Source organism: Camelus bactrianus, chromosome 35 (assembly GCF_048773025.1).
Source record: "Camelus bactrianus isolate YW-2024 breed Bactrian camel chromosome 35, ASM4877302v1, whole genome shotgun sequence".
NCBI classification, from domain to species: domain Eukaryota; kingdom Metazoa; phylum Chordata; class Mammalia; order Artiodactyla; family Camelidae; genus Camelus; species Camelus bactrianus.
The window spans coordinates 18438604-18458595 of NC_133573.1; the positions used below are offsets into that span (position 1 = coordinate 18438604).

A 19992-nucleotide genomic window follows, 5' to 3' on the forward strand; every position below is an offset into this window, starting at 1 on the left:
AAAAGAGGGAAGGATGCACAGGAAAGGAAAAGGATCCACTGGAACTCAGTGAAAAACTAGCCTATGATTCCTGTAATTCAATACTTCAAATGCCAAAGCTACCATCTTTCAGTGATCCAGGCAAGTCCCCAAATAACAAACCCACCTGTTCTGGCATTACAACTTGGAACTTAGAAGAAACAATAGTAAAAGAGTTGGTAGGTTCCCAGACATGACCCACAAGAGTCTGTTTATTTCGTAACATTTCTGAACTAGTCTGCGTTCTAGACTCATTCGTGTCTGGAGACAAGTGTTCAGGAGAAATCCTGACTGCCAACTCCTAACAGTATCATCAAACAAAATTCACTTAACTTTTTCGACTCCTAATTTCCTCATCTGTAAGAGAAGTCAGCCTATCACAGAGAGTGTCTGCAAGGATTAAAGATAATACAAATCAACCAGCACAGACTGTTCTCAGCACAGAGTAGGTACTCAAAAAACAGAAGCAATTATATTCCTCTTCCCTTCCCTATTACCCTCTTCATACATTCTTTTTATCCTCTGTGCTGCAATAAGCACCCCATTCAGTAGTCATTAAAAGGAAGTCAGGATATAGAATCAGAAAATCTGGATTTGATTCCAAGCACTCTCTCACACAAGACATGGGACTTTAGGCTAGATAGTCAATGTCTCTGAGCCTCAGACTGCTTATCTGGAAAGAAAAAAGAGAGAGAGGAAGAGAGGAAAGAAAGAAAAAGGAAAGAAAGAAAAGAAAGAGGAAGGAAGGAAGAAAGAAAAGAAAGAAAATCATAGAATTATAATAACATTAAAGTTTATAAACTGTACAGTACCAAAAACGTTAGCTTTTACCTACTCCAAAGTACTTCCCCTCAAAAATTACCTGCTTTCCAAGATCTCGTGGGTATAATGAGCAAATGACCATAAATAGACTGCGTGGGTGGAGGGACGCAGCTAAACTAAGCAGCTCACTGATGATGGGCCTTCATCCTCCCAGACTTCGCTTGTTAACCCAAATAAAGCTCTTGTTGGGGGAATTCCAGGCAGAAAAATTAAATTAAGAAGTTAAGCTGTATTGACACAACACTGTAAACTGACTACACCTCAATTAAAAAAAAAAAAAAGTTAAGCTATAAGAAAGATTTTTCTGTCCTTACCCAATGTAGCAATGTGCATGCTGAGAGACGTTTCTTAAGCAGTTTCTACTCCATTTCACTTAGATCTCCTTCCTACTATTCCCCAAAATAGTTTCCATGATAAAGGCAGTATGGACCCTAAGGTAGAGCCAAGAGAACTGGCCAGATAAATAAATGTGTTCAAGTTGAAGACTGATCATCCATGACATCCACCAGAAAAATTCAAACTAAAGATGGAAAAAGGCAGATTTTTCTTTATGTCTATATAAATGTCTATATAAAAAACTTTTAATTTTGAGTATTATTTTCCCAGAATTTCAAAAACCCTATCCTTTTTAAGATAGTGGACTCTTTTGAGAAGTCTCTCTTGCTATTAATAATACAATTTAATAATGAAAGTCAACAGGACCAAAAGAGCTAATAAAGTGCTCAAGAACTCAATGGCACCACAGCCAAAAGAACCTGCCGGCTAAACTCCTTACCTGAACTGTCGCTCCGAATTGTAGGAAAGGAACAAAATGAAAAGAATTCTCAAGATTAAAACACTCAGGCAATAATTTAACTCACCTTGGGTATAAAAAATTCTCAAAACACAACCATATATGCTTTCCCCAACAGAAGGTATGTTTACACAGGGTGTTGGCTATTACCCATCTGATCACAGAAGGGAGAGAGAGAGATCTCAAAATGGGTATTTCTGATACTGTTTGTTCCCTCTTCACAGCACCACAGCACATCACGAAGTCAGCTAACACTACATCAACTTCTACAAAGTCCTCATCATCTTCTGAGCCTATATGAGCCTGACTCTGTCCAAGTCTCTTGGGAAGGCAGCTAGCGGCCGGCTTCATGCAGCCCACAGTTTAAAAGCTACTAAGATATACACTGCCGTGTGTGAATTTCATCTTTCCCCTCCACCCCCAGTAAGACCTGAATATCTCACTGGTGTCAAGTTTAGGACCATCAAAAAAAAAAAAAAACTTGGGGCACCATGGTTACAGGACTACATGAGAAATAGCATGATTTATTTAATTAGGGATATAATGAACTTAAAAAGTGCTTCAAAGTTACATGATGGTGCCAAGAGGGGAAAATAAAAGAGGTCAGAGGAAGGAAAAAAAAAACAAAACTTTACAGCCCACAACTATCTGAAAAAGAAATAGTCAACAGACAGGTTAAAACACGTTTGCATTTGCCAACGCGTAGCAGTTACCACACCATATACTTGTCAGATTTCCCAACACGCAAAACAAAAAGAAGCCACCCGTTTTGAAGTACTCATCCGCTGACTTCTACTAAAAAATGACCTTCCTGTGCTCTCCCTCTGATTTTCAAAATCTTTAAAAACCTTCAGCAAATTGAGATTCACCTCAATTTTAAGGCTTTTCAAATGAAGTTGAATAAAATTTGTATACTTTTTAATATCGATAAACTACAAGGTAACTTTTCTATCTGAAAACTATATCCACAATTCTACTAGATTTTAGAGCATTTTTAAAGAGCTAAATATAAAGTTTGCAAAAAATCAAGTAATACAGTAGACACGGCAGGCATTCAACAAGTTTATCAGTGGAATTCCTAAACTAAAAGCTTGAAAAAATTTGAGATAAATTCCTAGTAGTGCTACTGAAGATACAATGTTACTAATATGGAAATTGAGAAATATTCAAAATATTCTGCAGTTATCTCCTTCTAAAAATAGAGGAAAAGTATTTGCCAAAACAGAAACGACTGGTTCTTAAAAATGATAATCACATGGGATGCATTTCTATAAATATTTGAGTTTTGAGTTGCAATAACCCTAACCTTTCAAAGCACATTTTGGTCATGTCTTACCATTAACAAGCGAATTTCTGGTGCCATTACACTGATACAAAGGACTCTGCTACTTTTATTTGCTTCTACTGCAAACTGTTCGTTTACGCTGTTACAGATCTACAAACCAAACTATCACAACATAATTCACTTTTAATCATTAATATAAAAGCAAACAACCAACAATCTGTCAAGATAAGGTCCCAAGAAGTTTCTAATAAATCTACAGTAACATTTTACGTTACGGTTCTTAGCTAAGCTAAATCTGTTCCGTAATTTACTGGGATTCATTCTATCCATGTACTTAGGTTGGAGAGAAACCTCAAAAAAAAAAAAAAAAAAAAAGGCAAGCAACCGGCGATTACACCATTCTATTTTAAGTTACTTAGGAAGCCAGCAGTTCAAGAACTTTTGGGGAAGAGAGAGTATTTAAGCCATTTTTCCAAGTAGTTAAGAATAATCTGTGTTTTATACTAACGATCGCCCTAACAGCCTCTAGAATATATCACGGTGGGGCGGAACTGAAAATGATGAGAAGGGGGAAAAACCCGACTTGAAAACGGACAGGCAGGCAGATTTACAAACCTTCAATTAAAGGCATTTTGAGATTAACTTCTCTTCGACGGCATCCCTCGCTCCCCACCCGCTTCCTCCTCTCCTCGGGGAGGTCTGTGTAATGTGACTCATGACCAATTTTTTAAAAAATAAATAAATAAAAGACACACCCTCTGGGCTGAACTGACATAATCACCCCCACCCCACCCTCCCCTGACACACACCCCGCTTTTCCTCTCCCTCCTGCCGCTCCTCCCTGAGCCTCGACCTGGCTCTCCCCCTGGCTCTCCGGGTCCGAGACCCCTCGGCCGGCCGGGTGGCGGCGCGGCGGCCGCGGGGGCTCCAGGACGGAAGCCCGGTGAGTGGAGGGCAGTCGGAGGGCCGGGGCCGAGCCCGCGGGGAGGCGGACGGCAGGGGGGCGCCGGGCTGCGGCGGCCGCGGGCTCCGGGCCCCCTCGCCTATTTTCTCTCTCGGTTTCTAGGGTTTGAACCACCACAGCCACTTCCTGTATCGCAGCCCTACTCCCGGAGCCCAGCCACTTGCTCTCTCCCCGGCTGGGGTTGGGGCTGTGATTGGGGTTGGGGCTGGGGTTGGGGTTGGGGTTGGGGCTGCCGCTGAGGTTCGAGCAGGTCCCCACCCCGCCCGGCGGGCTGGTACTCGGGCGGCCGGCGGCGGGTCCTCGGCCCGGCCGGCCGGCCGGCGCGCGCGCGCCCCTCACCTGTATGTAGTTGTTTTCACAGTAGTCCGCCACCCGGGTCAGGTTCTGGTAACTCTCTATCAGCGCCCTCTTGCCAGACGGGATCTCCTCCTCTAGTAACATCTGCAGCTCTGCCATTTTCCACCCCTCCGCATCGCTTCCTCTCGCGTTAAAGAGACGGAGGCAGCAAGGTCCGCGGAGGCTCCGAGCACCTCACAGCCCGGATACAAACCGCCTGCCCGCCCTCCCGCCTGGTATTGTGGGACGGCACCTCCTCTTCTTCCTCCTCGCTCTCTCCACTCGCCTCCACCCACTTCGCGCAGCCGCCTTACCCTCCTTCTCTCGCGAGCCTTGCCGACTTTCCCTCCCCCCTTCCCGCGATCATGGGATTTTTTTTTTTTTTCCCCTTTGGCGTGGCCTTCTGTGAATTGTAGTTTCTCACAGGCTTAGCGGCCCCATGAAAGGCGCATGCGTCCAGGGAGCCTTCGCAAAAGAATGGGAACGGGTGTAATTAAAGGAGTCGGAAGGAGGGTGGTGGTTTAAGTCCCGAGTTCCTTGACAGCTCCGAGAGATGGCGCCACAGGGTGAGTCTAGAGAATAAATCCTATTCCCGAGAAGGCTGTGAAGCTTGGTAGAACTTGGTTAACTAGGAAACGCCCGTGAATCAGAGATAGTTTGATAAGGATTAAAAAGGACTACAACATAGAAACCTCCAACTCTTAACTTCCTCTGTCTTCTTAGAGATAAGCAACTCAGGCTTTACTCTTAAACTTCTACCGCCCTCGGTTCACTTAAAAGTGAGCTAACACTTGTTACTGAGAGCTCTATACCAAGCAATGTACAAGTTGAGTAAGGATGCTCTGTACCCTTAAAAACCCACAATTTTAAAACACATCTATAATCTATAAAAAATATTGAATCACTATGTTGTACACCTGAAACTGAAATGGAGTCCTTTTAAAACCCAGGTCCTTTATTGAGTTTATGATTAATCTCTTATCCAAAACTTCATTCCATTTCTTTCTCCCCCACCCCCTTCTCAATCCTGTGCTAAATGAACACTAATCAATCACCCTCAGGTGACTAAAGTTACTGCTGTTAATACCATGTTAACATACGAAATTGCTGTTACGGATATCATCATTAAGGTACAAACTCTCCAGGGCAAGGTGAGCTCACAGGCCCGCAAGCCATGGACCACCTGGCCAGGGAATCAAAAACAGGAGACATTCTGATTCCCTAAACCATGTCACAATGTGATGCTTAATCCCAGTTTATTTGTTCCTCCCCTTTAAAACACCTGTAACTCAAAGACCAAGCTGGGGTGGATCTAAGGCTTGTCTCCCACTCCCTTGTTTGGCGCCCTACAATGAATCCTTATTTTGCTGCAAACTCCCGCTGATAGAGTTTGGCTCTCTGAGCCATGAGCCCTTTGCTTAGTGACAAAAACTAAGATTGTAAATCAACTATACTTCAGTTAAAATTGTTTTAATTTTTAAAAATAAAAAATAAAAATTAACACACAATCTTTAGTGCTTTTGTGTCCTAATCTCTTATTCGTTGACTCTTCTTTGCATGTCTCCCTACACTTTTGAAGTTATGTACAAGTTGTTTCTCTACCTAGTGTAAAGTCAACTGCTTTGGTGGGGAGGGTGTAGCTCAGTGGTAGAGCACATGCTTAGCATGCATGAGGTCCTGGGTTTAATCCCCAATACTTCCATTTAAAAAATGAACCCAAATACCTCCCCTTCAAAAAAATTTTTTAAATCAACTGCTTTGGAATAGTCTAAAAGACCCTATATTTCAAATTTTTAGTTCCAAGAGGAACATTAAATGCTTTTGATATAATGACTATGAAAAATGTTGCCCAAAGACTGAAAAGGAAACTAATTTAAAGATCATTTAAAAGTCCATATTTTCATCTCTCCATAAAGTCATTTAGACTCACAATAACTAGAATAATAATAACATGACTCAATCAAGTGTTTAAAAATTGACCCATCAGTAATATTTATTGGATATTGCCTTCAATAGGGACATAAAATGTTCAGCCTCTACAAGGAACAATTTATCACTCCTACCTGAAAGAGATAACTACCTTCAGACACCAGATTCCCAATCAAGGATTCTAAGGTCTGTAAATCAATAAATGACACACTCGCTGTAACAATCTGAAACAGACATAATAGCCTTTAATACTTATCATTAATCCAAATTATCATTTAATCCAAGCTTTTGAATTTGATGTATTTGACGTATTCTATTTTTAAATTTTTCTGGGGGGGAGGAAGGTAGTTAGGTTTACTTATTTATTCATTTTTGGAGGAGGTACTGATGTATTCTTGAATTTGGTCTCTACATGAGACAGATTTAACTACGGAAATCACTAAACTTGTTAATATCCATATACTGATACATTTCAACAACATTGAGGGGGGATTCGGCAGGTGATGCTGCTTTACTGTTTTCCAAATCCTATCAGATTTCTTTAATGCTTACACTCTGAGAGATAAATGACCTAAAGATTATTTCCTATTTTTTTTCTTTTCTTTTTTAATTTTATTGAGTTATAGTCAGTTTACAATGTTGTGTCAATTTCTGGTGTACAGCAGAATTTTTCAGTCATACATGAATATACATATATTCATTTTCACATTCTTTTTCACCATGAGCTACCACAAGATCTTGTATATATCTCCCTGTGCTATACAGTATAAACTTGTTTATCTATTCTACATATGCCTGTCAGTATCTACAAATTTTGAACTCCCAGTCTATCCCTCCCCCTCCCCCTTGGCAACCACAAGTTTGTAGTCTATGTCTATGAGTCTGTTTCTGTTTTATATTTATGTTCTTTTTTTTTTTTTAGATTCCACATATGAGTGATATCATATGGTATTTTTCTTTCTCTTTCTGGCTTACTTCACCTAGAATGATATTCTCCAGGGACATCCACGTTGCTGCAAATGGCATTATGTTGTCATTTTATGGCTGCATAGTATTCCATTGTATAAATATACTACAATTTCTTTATCCAGCCATCTGTTGATGAACACTTAGGATGTTTCCATGACTTGGCTATTGTAAATAGTGCTGCTATGAACACTGGGGTGCTGGTGTCTTTTTTAATTAGGGTTCCTTCTGAATATATGCCCAGGAGTGGGATTACTGGGTCATATGGTAAGTCTATTCCTAGTCTTTGGATGAATCTCCATACTGTTTTCCACAGATTCTATCCTATCTTTACCAAATAAGGAAATTTAACCTTAGGCAGGTTAAGAGATTTAGCTAACAGCACTGAAAATAGTAGTCAAGTTCTCCAACTTCTAAATCAGAGGTCTTTCTATTATCTAGTTAAAACTATCTGTTAAAATATTTATGGTTCATATAAAGTCCATTCAATGAAGTTATCCCTTATACCTGTAAGGTGATTGAGTTGAACATGCTATCCTTTGTATTTTTACTAAAAAAAAAATTAGTTTCCCTTATAATTATAGTCCATAAGGCAATATTTCCTTACTTAAAATTAAATAGGATTTGTGGGCATAAAACCATAAAACATAGCACCATACTGTAGCCATTGGCTTTCAATATTTTTTAACTCAACTCAAAATAAGAAATAATAACAACATGACCTAGGACACAAATATGTATATACCTGCTGGTATAAAAGTTTCACAAAACTAAATATGGTACTCTGATACCTCTTATTCTATTTCAACTTATTTAATGCTGGTAATGACTATTCAATTGATTTCATGATCCACTACTGAATCATGACCCATACTTTGAAAGTCATTTTTCCTTTCCACTAAATTAAACACATATGACTCTGTATTAAGTCATATTTGTTATTATCATAAATTTATGTCAAAGTATCATAAATTTGTTGTTATTATCATAAGTTCATATTGTCATAAATTTTTTTTTAAATTACAGTTATTAACAGACCAGAAAAAAATGTATTCAAAGATTTAATAGAATAAAATTTAACTGAACTAAAGGACCTGAATTTCCATATCAAAACAGCTTACCTTGTATAATCCTAACCAAAATCCTAACAGATTTTTTGTTAAAATTGACAAGGTGATTCTAGACTTATCTGGAAATGTAAAGGCTTTAGTATAACCAATACAACAGAAGAATGAAATTAGAGGACATATACTACCAAATTTCAAGATTTACTAAACAGCTGCAGAAATTAAGACAATGTGGACTTGGTGAAGAACATACAAATAGTTCTTTGGAACAGGCACAAATATATGCAGAAACTTAATTTATGACAGAAGTGCCAATGGAATTCAATGGAGGAAAGGATTCTTTTTTTCCCAATCAACGTGCTGGAGCCAGTAGACATTTGTTTTGTTTATTCAAATGAACATTGGAACTACATCACACCACCTTCCAAGATTTATTCAGGATGTATCACGGTTCCAAATGTAAAAGGTAAAGCAATAAAGCCTCTTCAAGAAAACATAGGCAAAGGTTTCTTAACCAGAATACAATAAGCACTAACAAAAGAAGAAAAAAGATGATAAACTGCTTTTTAATAAAATGAAAAGTTAAGCCATCGTATTCATTTCCTGTTGCAGCTGCAGCAAATTACAACAAATGTAGTGACTTAACACGAATTTATTATCTTAAAGCTCTGGAGATCAGGGGTCTCAGTTGTCTAAAATTAAGGCATCAGAAAGGCTTTGTTCCTTTGGGAGAGTCTAAAGGAGAACACATGACCTTGCCTTCTCCAGCTCCTGGAACCTACCTGCATTCCCTGGCTGTGACCACTTTTTCCATCTTCAAGTCAGCAGCAGAGCATCTTCAGATCTCTCTCTGACTCTGCTTCTGTTATCACAGCTCCTTCTCTTTGACTCTGACCATCATCCCTCCCTCTTGTAAGGACCGTGTGACTACATATGTCCCACCTAGATAATCCAAAATAACCTTCCCATCTAAAGATTCTTAACTTGATTACATCTGAAAATTCCCTTTGGCCATGTAAGGTAATAAACGCACAGTTTGCAGGGATTAGGATGTTGTCATCTTTGAGGGGCCATTAGTCAGCCTACTGTAGGCATCATTAAAATTAAAATGCTTTGTTCATGAAAAGACACTATTAAGAAACTGAAAAGATAAGCCACAACACATGCATTAGACAGAGGACTTGTATCTGAAATATATTAAAAAACAAAAAAACAAAAAAAAACTCCTTCAAGTCAACAAACAAAAGACGATCCAATTTTTTAAAAATGACAAAAGAAAACAATTGCCCTCCAGAAAAGCCAATAAATATATGAAAAGTTACTCAACTCATTATTCACCAAGGGAATGCAACTTAAAACCATAGTAAGATAACTATGCTCTACCAGGATGTAGTATGAAATTTAAAGACTATGCTATACATCCAATAGAATGGCTGAAATAAAAAATCCTGACATAGCAATATTAAGAATGTAGAGTCACTATAAACTGATGATACTTCAATAAAAATGAAAGAAAGAAAGAAAGAAACGAAGAAAGAAAGAAACAAAGCAAGCAAGCACGCAAGCAAGAGTGACTGGACTCTCATATGTCACTGGCTGCAAAATGCACACAGCCACTTTGGAAAACAGTTTAGCAGTTTCTTATAAAGCCAAACATATACCTAATAAACAGCCTAGCAATCCTACTCCCAGATATTTACCCCAAAGAAACAAAAACTTATGTTCACACTAAAACCACCATGTGAATGTTTATAGTAGCTTTATTCATAATCACTAAAAGCTGGGAACAACTCAGATGTCCTTCAAGCAGTTACCAGATAAACAAACTGGTACATCCAAGTAACAGACTGCTACTCATCAGTAACATTTAATGAACAAAGTATACACACACAGAGTCATGGGTGAATCTCAAATGCACTTTGTAAGTGAAAGAAGCCAGACACCCCTCCAACAGTACCCAGCGTTGGCACAATATATTATTACATTTAGCATGCACACACACACACAAGGGTATATATCTGAATACACAAGTGTAAAAGGGAACAATCACGTTGGAAAACTGTTTGGCAGCACCTGTTAAAGCTAAATATACACCTCCTTAAGATCCAGCAATTCACTCCTAGGTGTTTATTCAAGAAAAATAAATATATATGTCCACAAAAGGATATATACAAGAATGCTCATAGCATCTTTATTCATAGTAGCCCCAAAATGGAAACAAACCATAAGCCTACTATCAAGAGAAAGGATAAATAAATAGTGGTATATTCACACAATGGAAAACTACACTTCAATAAAAGAAACAAACTACCGATAAATGCAACAACATGGATGAATGCATTGCTAGATGCACTCTCAGGGAGGAAAGATGTTTTATCGAGTGAAATTAACCAGACATAACATAGTACATCCTATATGGTTTCATTTCTACGAAATTCAAAAACAGGCTAAAGTAATCCGTAATGACAAAATTCAGAATTAGTTAATGGTCATAAGGGATAGAATGAAAAGGAACATGAGGAAATCTGGGGCACCAGGAATAGCCTGTATCTTTAACTGGTCGGTAGTTACAAGGGTGCATATGTTAATAAAAATCATCAAACTGTAATCTTAAAAGTAGTGTGCTTTGTGGGGAGGGTATAGCTTAGTGGTAGAGTACAGGTTTAGCACGCATGAGGATCTGGGATCAATCCCCAGTACCTCCATTAAATAAATACATAAATAAATAAACAAACCTAATTATCTGCCCCCAAAACAAACAAATAAAAAAACACAATAAAGTAAAATAAGTAGTGTGCTTTACACAATTTACTGTGTGTATATTATACCTCAATTTAAAAATGAATAAATAAAAAATTTTTTATAAAATCTCACCTATAAAAAGGAAGAATCAACACAGAATATCAAGAACAAAACATATACATCTTGGCAAACTGATTGAATTTTAAAGATAAAAAATAAAGGAATCTTCTATAGAAAAAGCAGGCTACTATCAACAGAAAAAATAGCAAGCCAACCTTCTCCTCTGTGATAGAAGTCAAAAAACAATATAAAAAAGTCTATCAAATCCTGAAATGAAATGATTCAGTGATTCTTTACCTAGTGTGGAAGATGAAAACATCTAAATGTAAAGTTAAATATAGTTCACTGTAGAAGTCTGAATTGGATTAATATAAATAATTGGTTATTAGAATATCAAAGATAAAATGAAAAAGCTTAAAGACTAACCAGAGAGAACAGACAGATTTTTCTACAAAAGAATGACAATTAGTAGAGCTCTTATCAACACTAATGGATGCAGGAGATAAAGGAGTTACATCCTGAGAATGTTGAGGGAAAATAACTCTCAATCTCGAATTTAAATCCAACTGTCAGTCCAAGGATGATATGGTTCAGACATAGAGGAGTTTACCACCCCTAAAAAACCTTCAATTTAACCCTTTAACTTTCAATTAAAAAAAATTTTTAAATGTGGATGGAAAATAACAAATAAAAGAAACAATGAAAATCAACTGCATGGGGGAATTTGATTCCTAAGGCTTAACAAAACAACAAATTTTTTCAAGTTAAAAAAATTAAATATCTGGGATTTTTCCTATGGTATTTTAAGAGAAAAAAAGTCGACCTACACATAGCTTTGAAGAGACACCTATAAAAGCCATATTGAAATAAAGGGATAGAAAAATATTTATCAGGCAAATATTAACCTAAAGAAAACCATTATGGAAATATGTCAAAGTAATTACAACCAAGCCCAAAAAACATTACACAGGATAAAAGAAGACATGGATGATAATAGTAAAAGGAATAATGCATCAAGAAGATAAATAATTATGACTTTGTAGCAGCCAACAGCACAGCCTTTAGAAATATAAAGCAAAATCTTTATAACGAAAACTTGCAATTATCAACAACCATAAATGGAAGGTTTCTTTTTACTTTATTTTTAAATTTTTATTTAATTTTCTTCATAAATGATAGATTTTAACACATTCCTATCAGAGACCAAAGAAGCAAGCAAAAAGTAGATATAAAATATTTGAACAATCAAATTAAGAAAAAAACTACAAATGTTCAACATTAGCTATGAAAGAGAGGACATAACACAAATTGCAATGACAAAAAGGAAGAAATTTCCACACTTCCCAGAGTGACCAGGTTGAATAATAAATATCAATTCTATCTGTATCTCCTTCAGTTTAATTGATTGGGAGGAAGGAGGTAGAGACAAATTGTGTGAACAAGTTAATGTTCTTTATTTGTGCAGGGATGAGGGATGCAAACTCTCTTCTAAAAGATATTTTAATTTGAGATTCAAAAACTTGTGCCTCATTGAAATGAGTCAAAGACCTAAGTGAAAGAGATCAAACTATAAAATTTCTACAATAAAATTTGGGGAAAAAATTTGGGAGAAAATCTTAGTATGCCTTGGGTTAAGCAAAAACCAAAAAGGATACAAAAACATGAAATATGAAATAAAAAATGATAAATTGGATTTCACATAAATTAAAAACATTTGCTCCTAAAAAGACATCATTAGCAAAAGGAAGTACAGCATGGTGACTATAGTTAATATTATTATATTGCATATTGGAAAATTGCTAAGGAAGAAGATCTTAAAAGTCCTCATTATACACACACAAAAGTTTTGTAACTATATATGGTAACAGATGTTAACTGGACTTGTGATCATTTTGCAATCTATAGAAATATCATTATGTTGTACATCTGAAACTAATATAATGTTATGTGTCAATTATACCTCAATAATAAATAATAAAACCAAATGAAAACACAAACCATGGATTGGAAGAAAATACTTGCAAAACAAATATTTAATAAAGGAATTATATCCATAATATATAAAGAATTCCTACAATTCAATAATAGAATGACAAATAAATCAATTTTTTAAAAAGTCTGAGGAGGAAGGTATAGCTCAGTGGTAGAGCTCATGCTTAGCATGCAGGAGGTCCTGGGTTCAATCCCCGGTACCTCCATTAAAAAATAATAAATAAATGAACCTAATTACCTCCCTCCCTAAAAATAAAATTAAGAAAATAATAAAAACATTTAAGGGGAGGGTATCACTCAGCGGTAGAGTGTGTGCTTAGCATGCGTGAGGTCCTGGATTCAATCCACAGTTCCTCCTGTAAAAATAAATAAATAAAGAAACCTAATTACCCTCCCCCTCCAAAAAAATAAAAACAACAAAGAACAACCAAAAAAAACCTAAAAGTCTGCAAGATTTGAAGAGACACTTCACCAAAGAAGACATACGATGGCAAAAAAATACACACAAAAAATGCACAACGCCATTACTCATTAAGTTAATGAAAACTTAAACCACAATAAGATACCACTACACAACCAATAGGATGACTAAAATTTAAATGATTAATATTACCAGAGCTATAGAGGATGTGGGCCAAATATAACTCTCATAAACCAGTAGTGAGAACACAAAATTGTAAGGCCACTTTGTAAAACAGTTACGTAGCTTCTTATAAATGTAAAACACACTTATCTTATGATCCTACAATTCGACTCCCAGGTATCTACCCAAGAAAAATGAAAACACATGTCCACAGGAAAACATGAGCAAATGTCCAAAACAGCCAAAACCTGAAAAGAACCATATGTCCATGTGAATAAACTAAATCTAATATATCCATATAACGGAATATTATTGAACACTAAAAAGGAACAAACTGATACATGCAACAACATGGATGAACCACAAAAGCATTATGCTCAGTGAAACGAGACACACAAAAGCCTACATGCTGTATGATTCCACTTACATGAAATTTTAGAAAAGGCAAAACTACAGTGACAGAAATCAGATCAGACTTTGTCAGAGGCCAGAAAAGTGGGGAAGTGACGCCAAATAAACTTTTATTGGTGATGCAAGTGTAATACATCATAACAGCAGTAGGGGTTACATGACTGTATTTGTCAAATCTCATTGAATTGCACACTTACAGTTGGTGAGTTTTATTGTAACTAAATTACATCCAACTGAAGCTGACCCCAGAAAGTACATGAAGGAGAAAAATCCTTTGTTTCAAATATAAAGAACAGGAAAAAAAATCTATGTATTTTTGTTGCCTTTGATATATGATGAAAAGTCATACAACCCAAAATGATAGGAGCTAGCTTGCCTCTCCCAGTAGTAAAGGTGGCTAAATGGTTAAGAGTTAACATTAAGAATTACAGGTACACATTGTGACACTAAATTACGAGCATTGGACTAACTTTTGAGAGTCCAGCTTCTCTCCCATGACGTGTACTTTCATGCTATTTATTGATTTAGTATTTTTCTGTCATTTTTTTTAAATAAATCTCAACAGAATAAAGAATAGCAGTATTAAACTTGGTGGATTCCTTCAGCTCAAGTTGAAAACCAGAACTTGTACATTTCATTTCATGAATGTCTAGTCAAGCCAATCAATCAGGTCCTGAAAAACAGTTTGCAACTACAAATTCTGCACCTGGGCATGGGGAGAAATTGAAATTTCGTGTATTCCACTTTGAAATAGCAGATTGCTGACAATCACAAAGATCTATTTCAGAGGGATGAAGAGATGTGCCAGGCAAAATCGTAGTTTGGACAAATCTGGTACATAATGACTTGTTATCTGGCATACAAGGAGGGACACTGCATATACTTAGTGAACCTCAGGCTTCTGCAAAACTAATTCACAGCATTGCATCCCAGGATATGAAATAGGGAGTGGTCAGCAAACCACAATGCAAAGGAGTGATGTTGTATACTGGCCAGAAACCAGGAGCCAGGCAACCAGAGCTTTGCCCCCGACCCCCACGCCCCCCTCCACTACACTATGTGACATGATCAGGTTCTCTAAATTTGAAAAAAGCAAAGTAAGGGGAGTCTACTACTCTGCTCAGGTCTCCATAGCAAAATACCAAGATTGTGTGGCTTAAACAACAGAAATGTATTTTCTCAGTTCCAGAAGCTGGAAGTCCAAGTTCAAGGAGTCAGTAGGTCTGTTTTCTCCTGAGGCCTCTCTCCTGGACTCAGAAGTGGCCATCTTCTCATTTTGTCCTCACCTGGCCTTTCCCCAGTGTCTCTCTGTGTATCCTAAGCTCATCTTTTGATAAGGACACTGGTAATATTGGATTAGGGACGGACCCTGTGACCTCACTTAACCCTAACTACCCCTTTAAATGCCCTATCTCCAAATACTTTCACATTCTAAGGTACTTTAGGTTAGGACTTCAACATAATGAATGTTGGAAAGGACACAGTTTAGCCTATTACAGGGAGTTAAGTGACATTCTAGGGTTCGACAGACTTCAATTATTACCTCTCCTTCTTTCCTTTCAAATTAACAATACCACCCGGAATGCCCAGAATCCCCAGAAAGGAAAGGAAGGTTGAGAGGACATTCCAAAAAGTTAGGAAGACCCACACAAGATAAGAAGATTTCAGAGGATAAAATGAATTGTGAACCTTCCTTCAAATTTTACTATAGTTGATGGTGAGTGTCCTTTTATGCAGAGTCATGATACTTGTAGCAGGCCAAACCCCCAGGCTAGTTTTCAGGCAAGCCTGTTTCTTTTAACACAGAAAGATCTTTCTTGGACTCATTAAGCCAAGCCACTACAGAATGTCAGTGTTATTTTAGTGCGGAGCAAGCTGTTATCATGAAATAATTGAAAATTAGCAATGGCAAAAAATAAAATGTGCCTGGGGAGCTTGGGGAAAAAATATACCCTTTAAGTGAAATTCATGTTGGGTTTTCTTCTTTAATCCAGAAGCTGAAATATTTCCAGCACGATTTGAATGAATTAATCACTTGTTAATTTCGGAAGCTGCTGAATCAACACATCCTCCTCCACCTCCCTCTCCGGACTTCAGTAGGATGTTGCAGGCAGCAATTGACCTTGCCGGCAATAACAAAGGTCTCATTCTTTGAACCTAGTGGTGGACTGGGTGCTAGTAATGGCCCTTCCCTGAACTTTGTCCCTTCAACCCTTCCAGTGGTTTTATAAAGCCCTTGCTGTTGGAAATATCTAGAGCAATTTATCTTTTCCTGACTAGTGCAGTTGAACAAAATGACATTTAAAAGTCTAAAGACAAAAGATAATCCATATAAAGTTAGTGTTTCTTTAGTGGAAGTTACAGAAAACAATTCCAGATAGCATAAGAAAGAAAAAAAAGTGGGGGAGGAAAAAAGAAAAAAAGAGAATTATATTATGAAAATTGAGGCTTACTCATAGAACTCAAAAATACAAATGCAATCAGTCCTAAGCAAGTACTAGTAATAATCATTTGGAAGGTCACCAAGATCTTGGTTTGTCTATTTAGTGTCTTGATTCTTTGCCAAAAGTTTTGTTGTTGTTGTTGTTTGTTGTTTTCTTTTGCTATCCTTTTAAAATTTTTTTTGAAAAATTGAAATATAGTCAGTTTACAATGTTGTGTCAATTTCTGGTGTATGGCACAATACTTCAGTCATATAGGAACAACATGTATTTGTTTTCATATTCTTTTTACCATAATTTACTATAAGATATTGAATATGGTTTCCTGTGCTATGCAGTATAACCTTGCTGTTTATCTATTTTATACATAGTAGTTAGCATCTGCAGATCTTGAACTCCCAATTTATACCTTCCCTCCCCCTTCCTCCCTGGTAACCATAAGAGAGACTATCAATAGAGAGGCAGAATACTGTAAAAAGGGAATGCGAGGTGGGTATAGCTCAGTAGTAAAGTACATTCTTAGCATGCACAAGGCCCTGGGTTCAATCCCCAGTATTTTCATTAAAATAAGTAAATAAACCTAATTATCTCCCTAAAAAAAAAGAATAATTAAAAAAAAGAAGAAAAAAAAAGAAAGTAGAAACTATAAAGAGGAGCCAATTAAAAACAGAAAAGTCAATGGCTGAAATGAGAGCTGAGCTAAAGGCAGTCAAAAGCCTACTAGATAATGCAGAGGAACAAATAATTGACTTAGAAGACAGGGTGACAGAAGTCACCCAATCAGATCAACAGACAGTAAAGCAAGTAAAAACTAAGCAAGGGGAGGGTATAGCTCAGTGGTAGAGCATGTGCTTAGCATGCACGAGGTCCTGGGTCCAATCCCCAGTACCTCCATTAAAAAAAAAAAAAAAAAAAGCCAGTGAAAGCAATATAAGGGACCTATGGGATAATATAAAGAATGCCAATGTATGCATAATAGGGGTCCCAGAAGGAGAAGAAAGAGAAAAGGGGATTGAAAAAGTATTTGAAGAAATTGTGACTGAAAACTTCCTAAACCTAAAGAGGGAAACAGATATCCAAATACAGGAAGCACAAAGGGTCCCCAACAAGAAGAACCCCAATAAACTTTCTTTTGCTACCCTGTCCAAATAGTGGAGAGCATGGCAAATTTGGCTCCCAAGTTTGACCATTCAAGAAGCCCATCCCAGGTTTGAAATTCCTCAGTTCCACATCCACATTCCTAAAAAAGAAAATATGATAAGTCCAATTTGAATTGGCTCTTCTTTCCAATCATTGACTTTGGCAATGGGGACATATTCAATAGTAGTATCATGGTTACTTGAATCACCCTGAGATTGGTGTGGGAAGTTTCCAGAGAGAGTAAATAATCAAAGAAAACAATAGAGTCAGATGTCCACTATAGCTAGGAAAAAAAAATTTTTGTACTCTTTTTTAATTGAAGTATAGTTAGTTTACAATGTTGTGTCAATTTCTGATGCCGAACCTAATGTTTCAGTTAGACATATACATGCATACATTCATTTTCATTTTCATTATAAGTTATAAGATATTGAATCTAGTTCCCTGTGCTATACAGTAGAAACTTTTGCTTTATCTATTTTGTATATAGTAGTTAGTGTCTGCAAATTTTGAACTCCCAGTTTATCCTTTCCCATCCCTTTTATTCTCTGGTAAGTTTGTTCTCTGTGTCTGTGAGTCTGTTTCTCTTTTGTAAATAAGTTAATCTGTGTCCTTTTTTTTTAAGATTCCACAAATAAGTGATATCATGTGGCATTTTTCTTTCTCTTTCTGGCTTACTTCACTTAGAATGACAATCTCCAGGTCCTTCCATGTTGCTGAAAATGGCATTATTTTCTCCTTTTTATGGCTGAGTAGTATTCCATTGTATATATATATCACAACTTCTTTATCCAGTCATCTATTGATGGACATTTAGGTTGCTTCCATATCTTGGCTATTATAAATAGTGCTGCTGTAAACACTAGGGGTGCACGTGTCTTTTCAAATTATATTTTTCTCCAGATATATGCCCAAGAGTGGGATTGCTGGCTCATATGGTAAGTTTTTTAAGGAACCTCCATACTGACCTCCATAGTGGCTGTACCAATTGACATTCCTACCAACCATACTTTCTCCATTAATTTTTAATTCCTGTCTATCTCTGGTTTCTTGATTCTGTTCCATTAAACTATATAGCTTTTCCTCAGTCAACATCAAACTCTTATTAATTACTAATGATTTTTAAGTCTGCTGTTTGGCAGTGCCAATCCTTTGTGGTAGGGGCTGCTACCTGTTCACCAAGCCCAGTTTTCTTTTTTTTCTAGAACTTCAGATGGACTAAAAATTTCCAGTCTTGCTAGAAGTTAATGGGATCAGTATATGCCACTTCCAGAGCTGGCTCCTAAAAACCTACTGAGATTCTGTCTGTCTTCTCTCTAACCTCTTCTGACTAGATGCAGTAGATCTGAGACTCTGAGGTCCTAGGGGATGATGGGGTTACTAGACAGATGGATCATGCATTCTTGGATGACAAAATGGAGCAGAGTCCACCCTCCTCCAGCTCTTCTTCCACTGACGAATAATGGACTATGGTATGTGTGAGAGAGAAACTTTACTGTGTTAAGCCCCTGAGATACTGCAGATGTTGATTGCAGCAGGTAGCCCACCCTGATTAATACAACCTTCTATCATGTTCCTTTTGGAATCATCTTGCCTGTTCTGGGCCTTCCTGTGGAGTTTTTAGAGTCAGTTTATAAAGTTCCACAGAGTCCTGTAGGGATTATATTTGGAGTTATAATGTATTTATGGATTAATTTGACAAGAAAATTCATCTTTACAGTTTTGGATATAACTATCATATAACCATTTATTGAGGTCTTTCATGCCCAATGATAAATTTCATAATTTTTCTCTGTAAAGATATTACATTTTTTTTGTTCCTAATACTTTGGAATTTATTGCTATAGTGAATGATTTTTCTATTACATTTTCTAATTACAGTTGGTTTAAGGGTTCACTATTGGTTGACGTTATGTTCAACAACCTTGCTGAACCCTTTCTTCACTGTAATAATTGTAGCTTCCCCTGAATCTTCCATGTGGACCTCGTATCATCTACAAATGATGAAATATTTACTTTTTCTTTCCTGATTTTTGCATCTCATTCATATTTTTTGTCTTGTTGCATTAACAAAGACTGTCATCCTCTAAGAATTTGTAGTTTTGCTTTTTATATTTGTCTTTAATCTATCTGGGCTTGATATTTGCATTCCAATATTCTAACAGAAAAGCACAAATTTTGTATATTTATCTTACATTATTCATCTTCTTGAACTCACATTCATTTTAGTAGCATTTTAGTTTATTCAATGCTATTTTTCTAGATAGACAATTCTATTTTCTAAAAGTGATAATTCTGTCTCTCCTTTTCTTATCTTTATGCCTCATTTCTTTTTCCTCTTTTATTATATTGGCTGTCTTTCAGAAGTGTGGCTGGTATCCTTGCCACTCAGTCTGCCACAACAAAATACCATAGACTGGGTGGCTTAGGCAACAGAAATTTA

At 36.8% G+C, this 19992-nt stretch overlaps 1 protein-coding gene across 13 annotated transcripts in view; it reads right to left on the reverse strand.

The window, feature by feature from the left end:
- ABI1 (abl interactor 1) overlaps window positions 1-4510 on the reverse strand; it is a 100124-nt gene extending 95614 nt beyond the window's left edge. For 5 of the 13 annotated variants that reach the window (XM_074358040.1, XM_074358039.1, XM_074358046.1 and 2 more), the window contains exon 1: window positions 4222-4508. In XM_074358040.1, the coding sequence (XP_074214141.1) occupies window positions 4222-4338 (117 nt within the window). In that variant the 5' untranslated portion in view covers window positions 4339-4508. Of the gene's footprint in view, window positions 1-3533; window positions 3553-4221 lie in introns of those variants that run through there. The other 8 variants (XM_074358047.1, XM_074358044.1, XM_074358041.1 and 5 more) reach the window with 5 other exon arrangements.
- Window positions 4511-19992: the final 15482 nt, after the last annotated feature.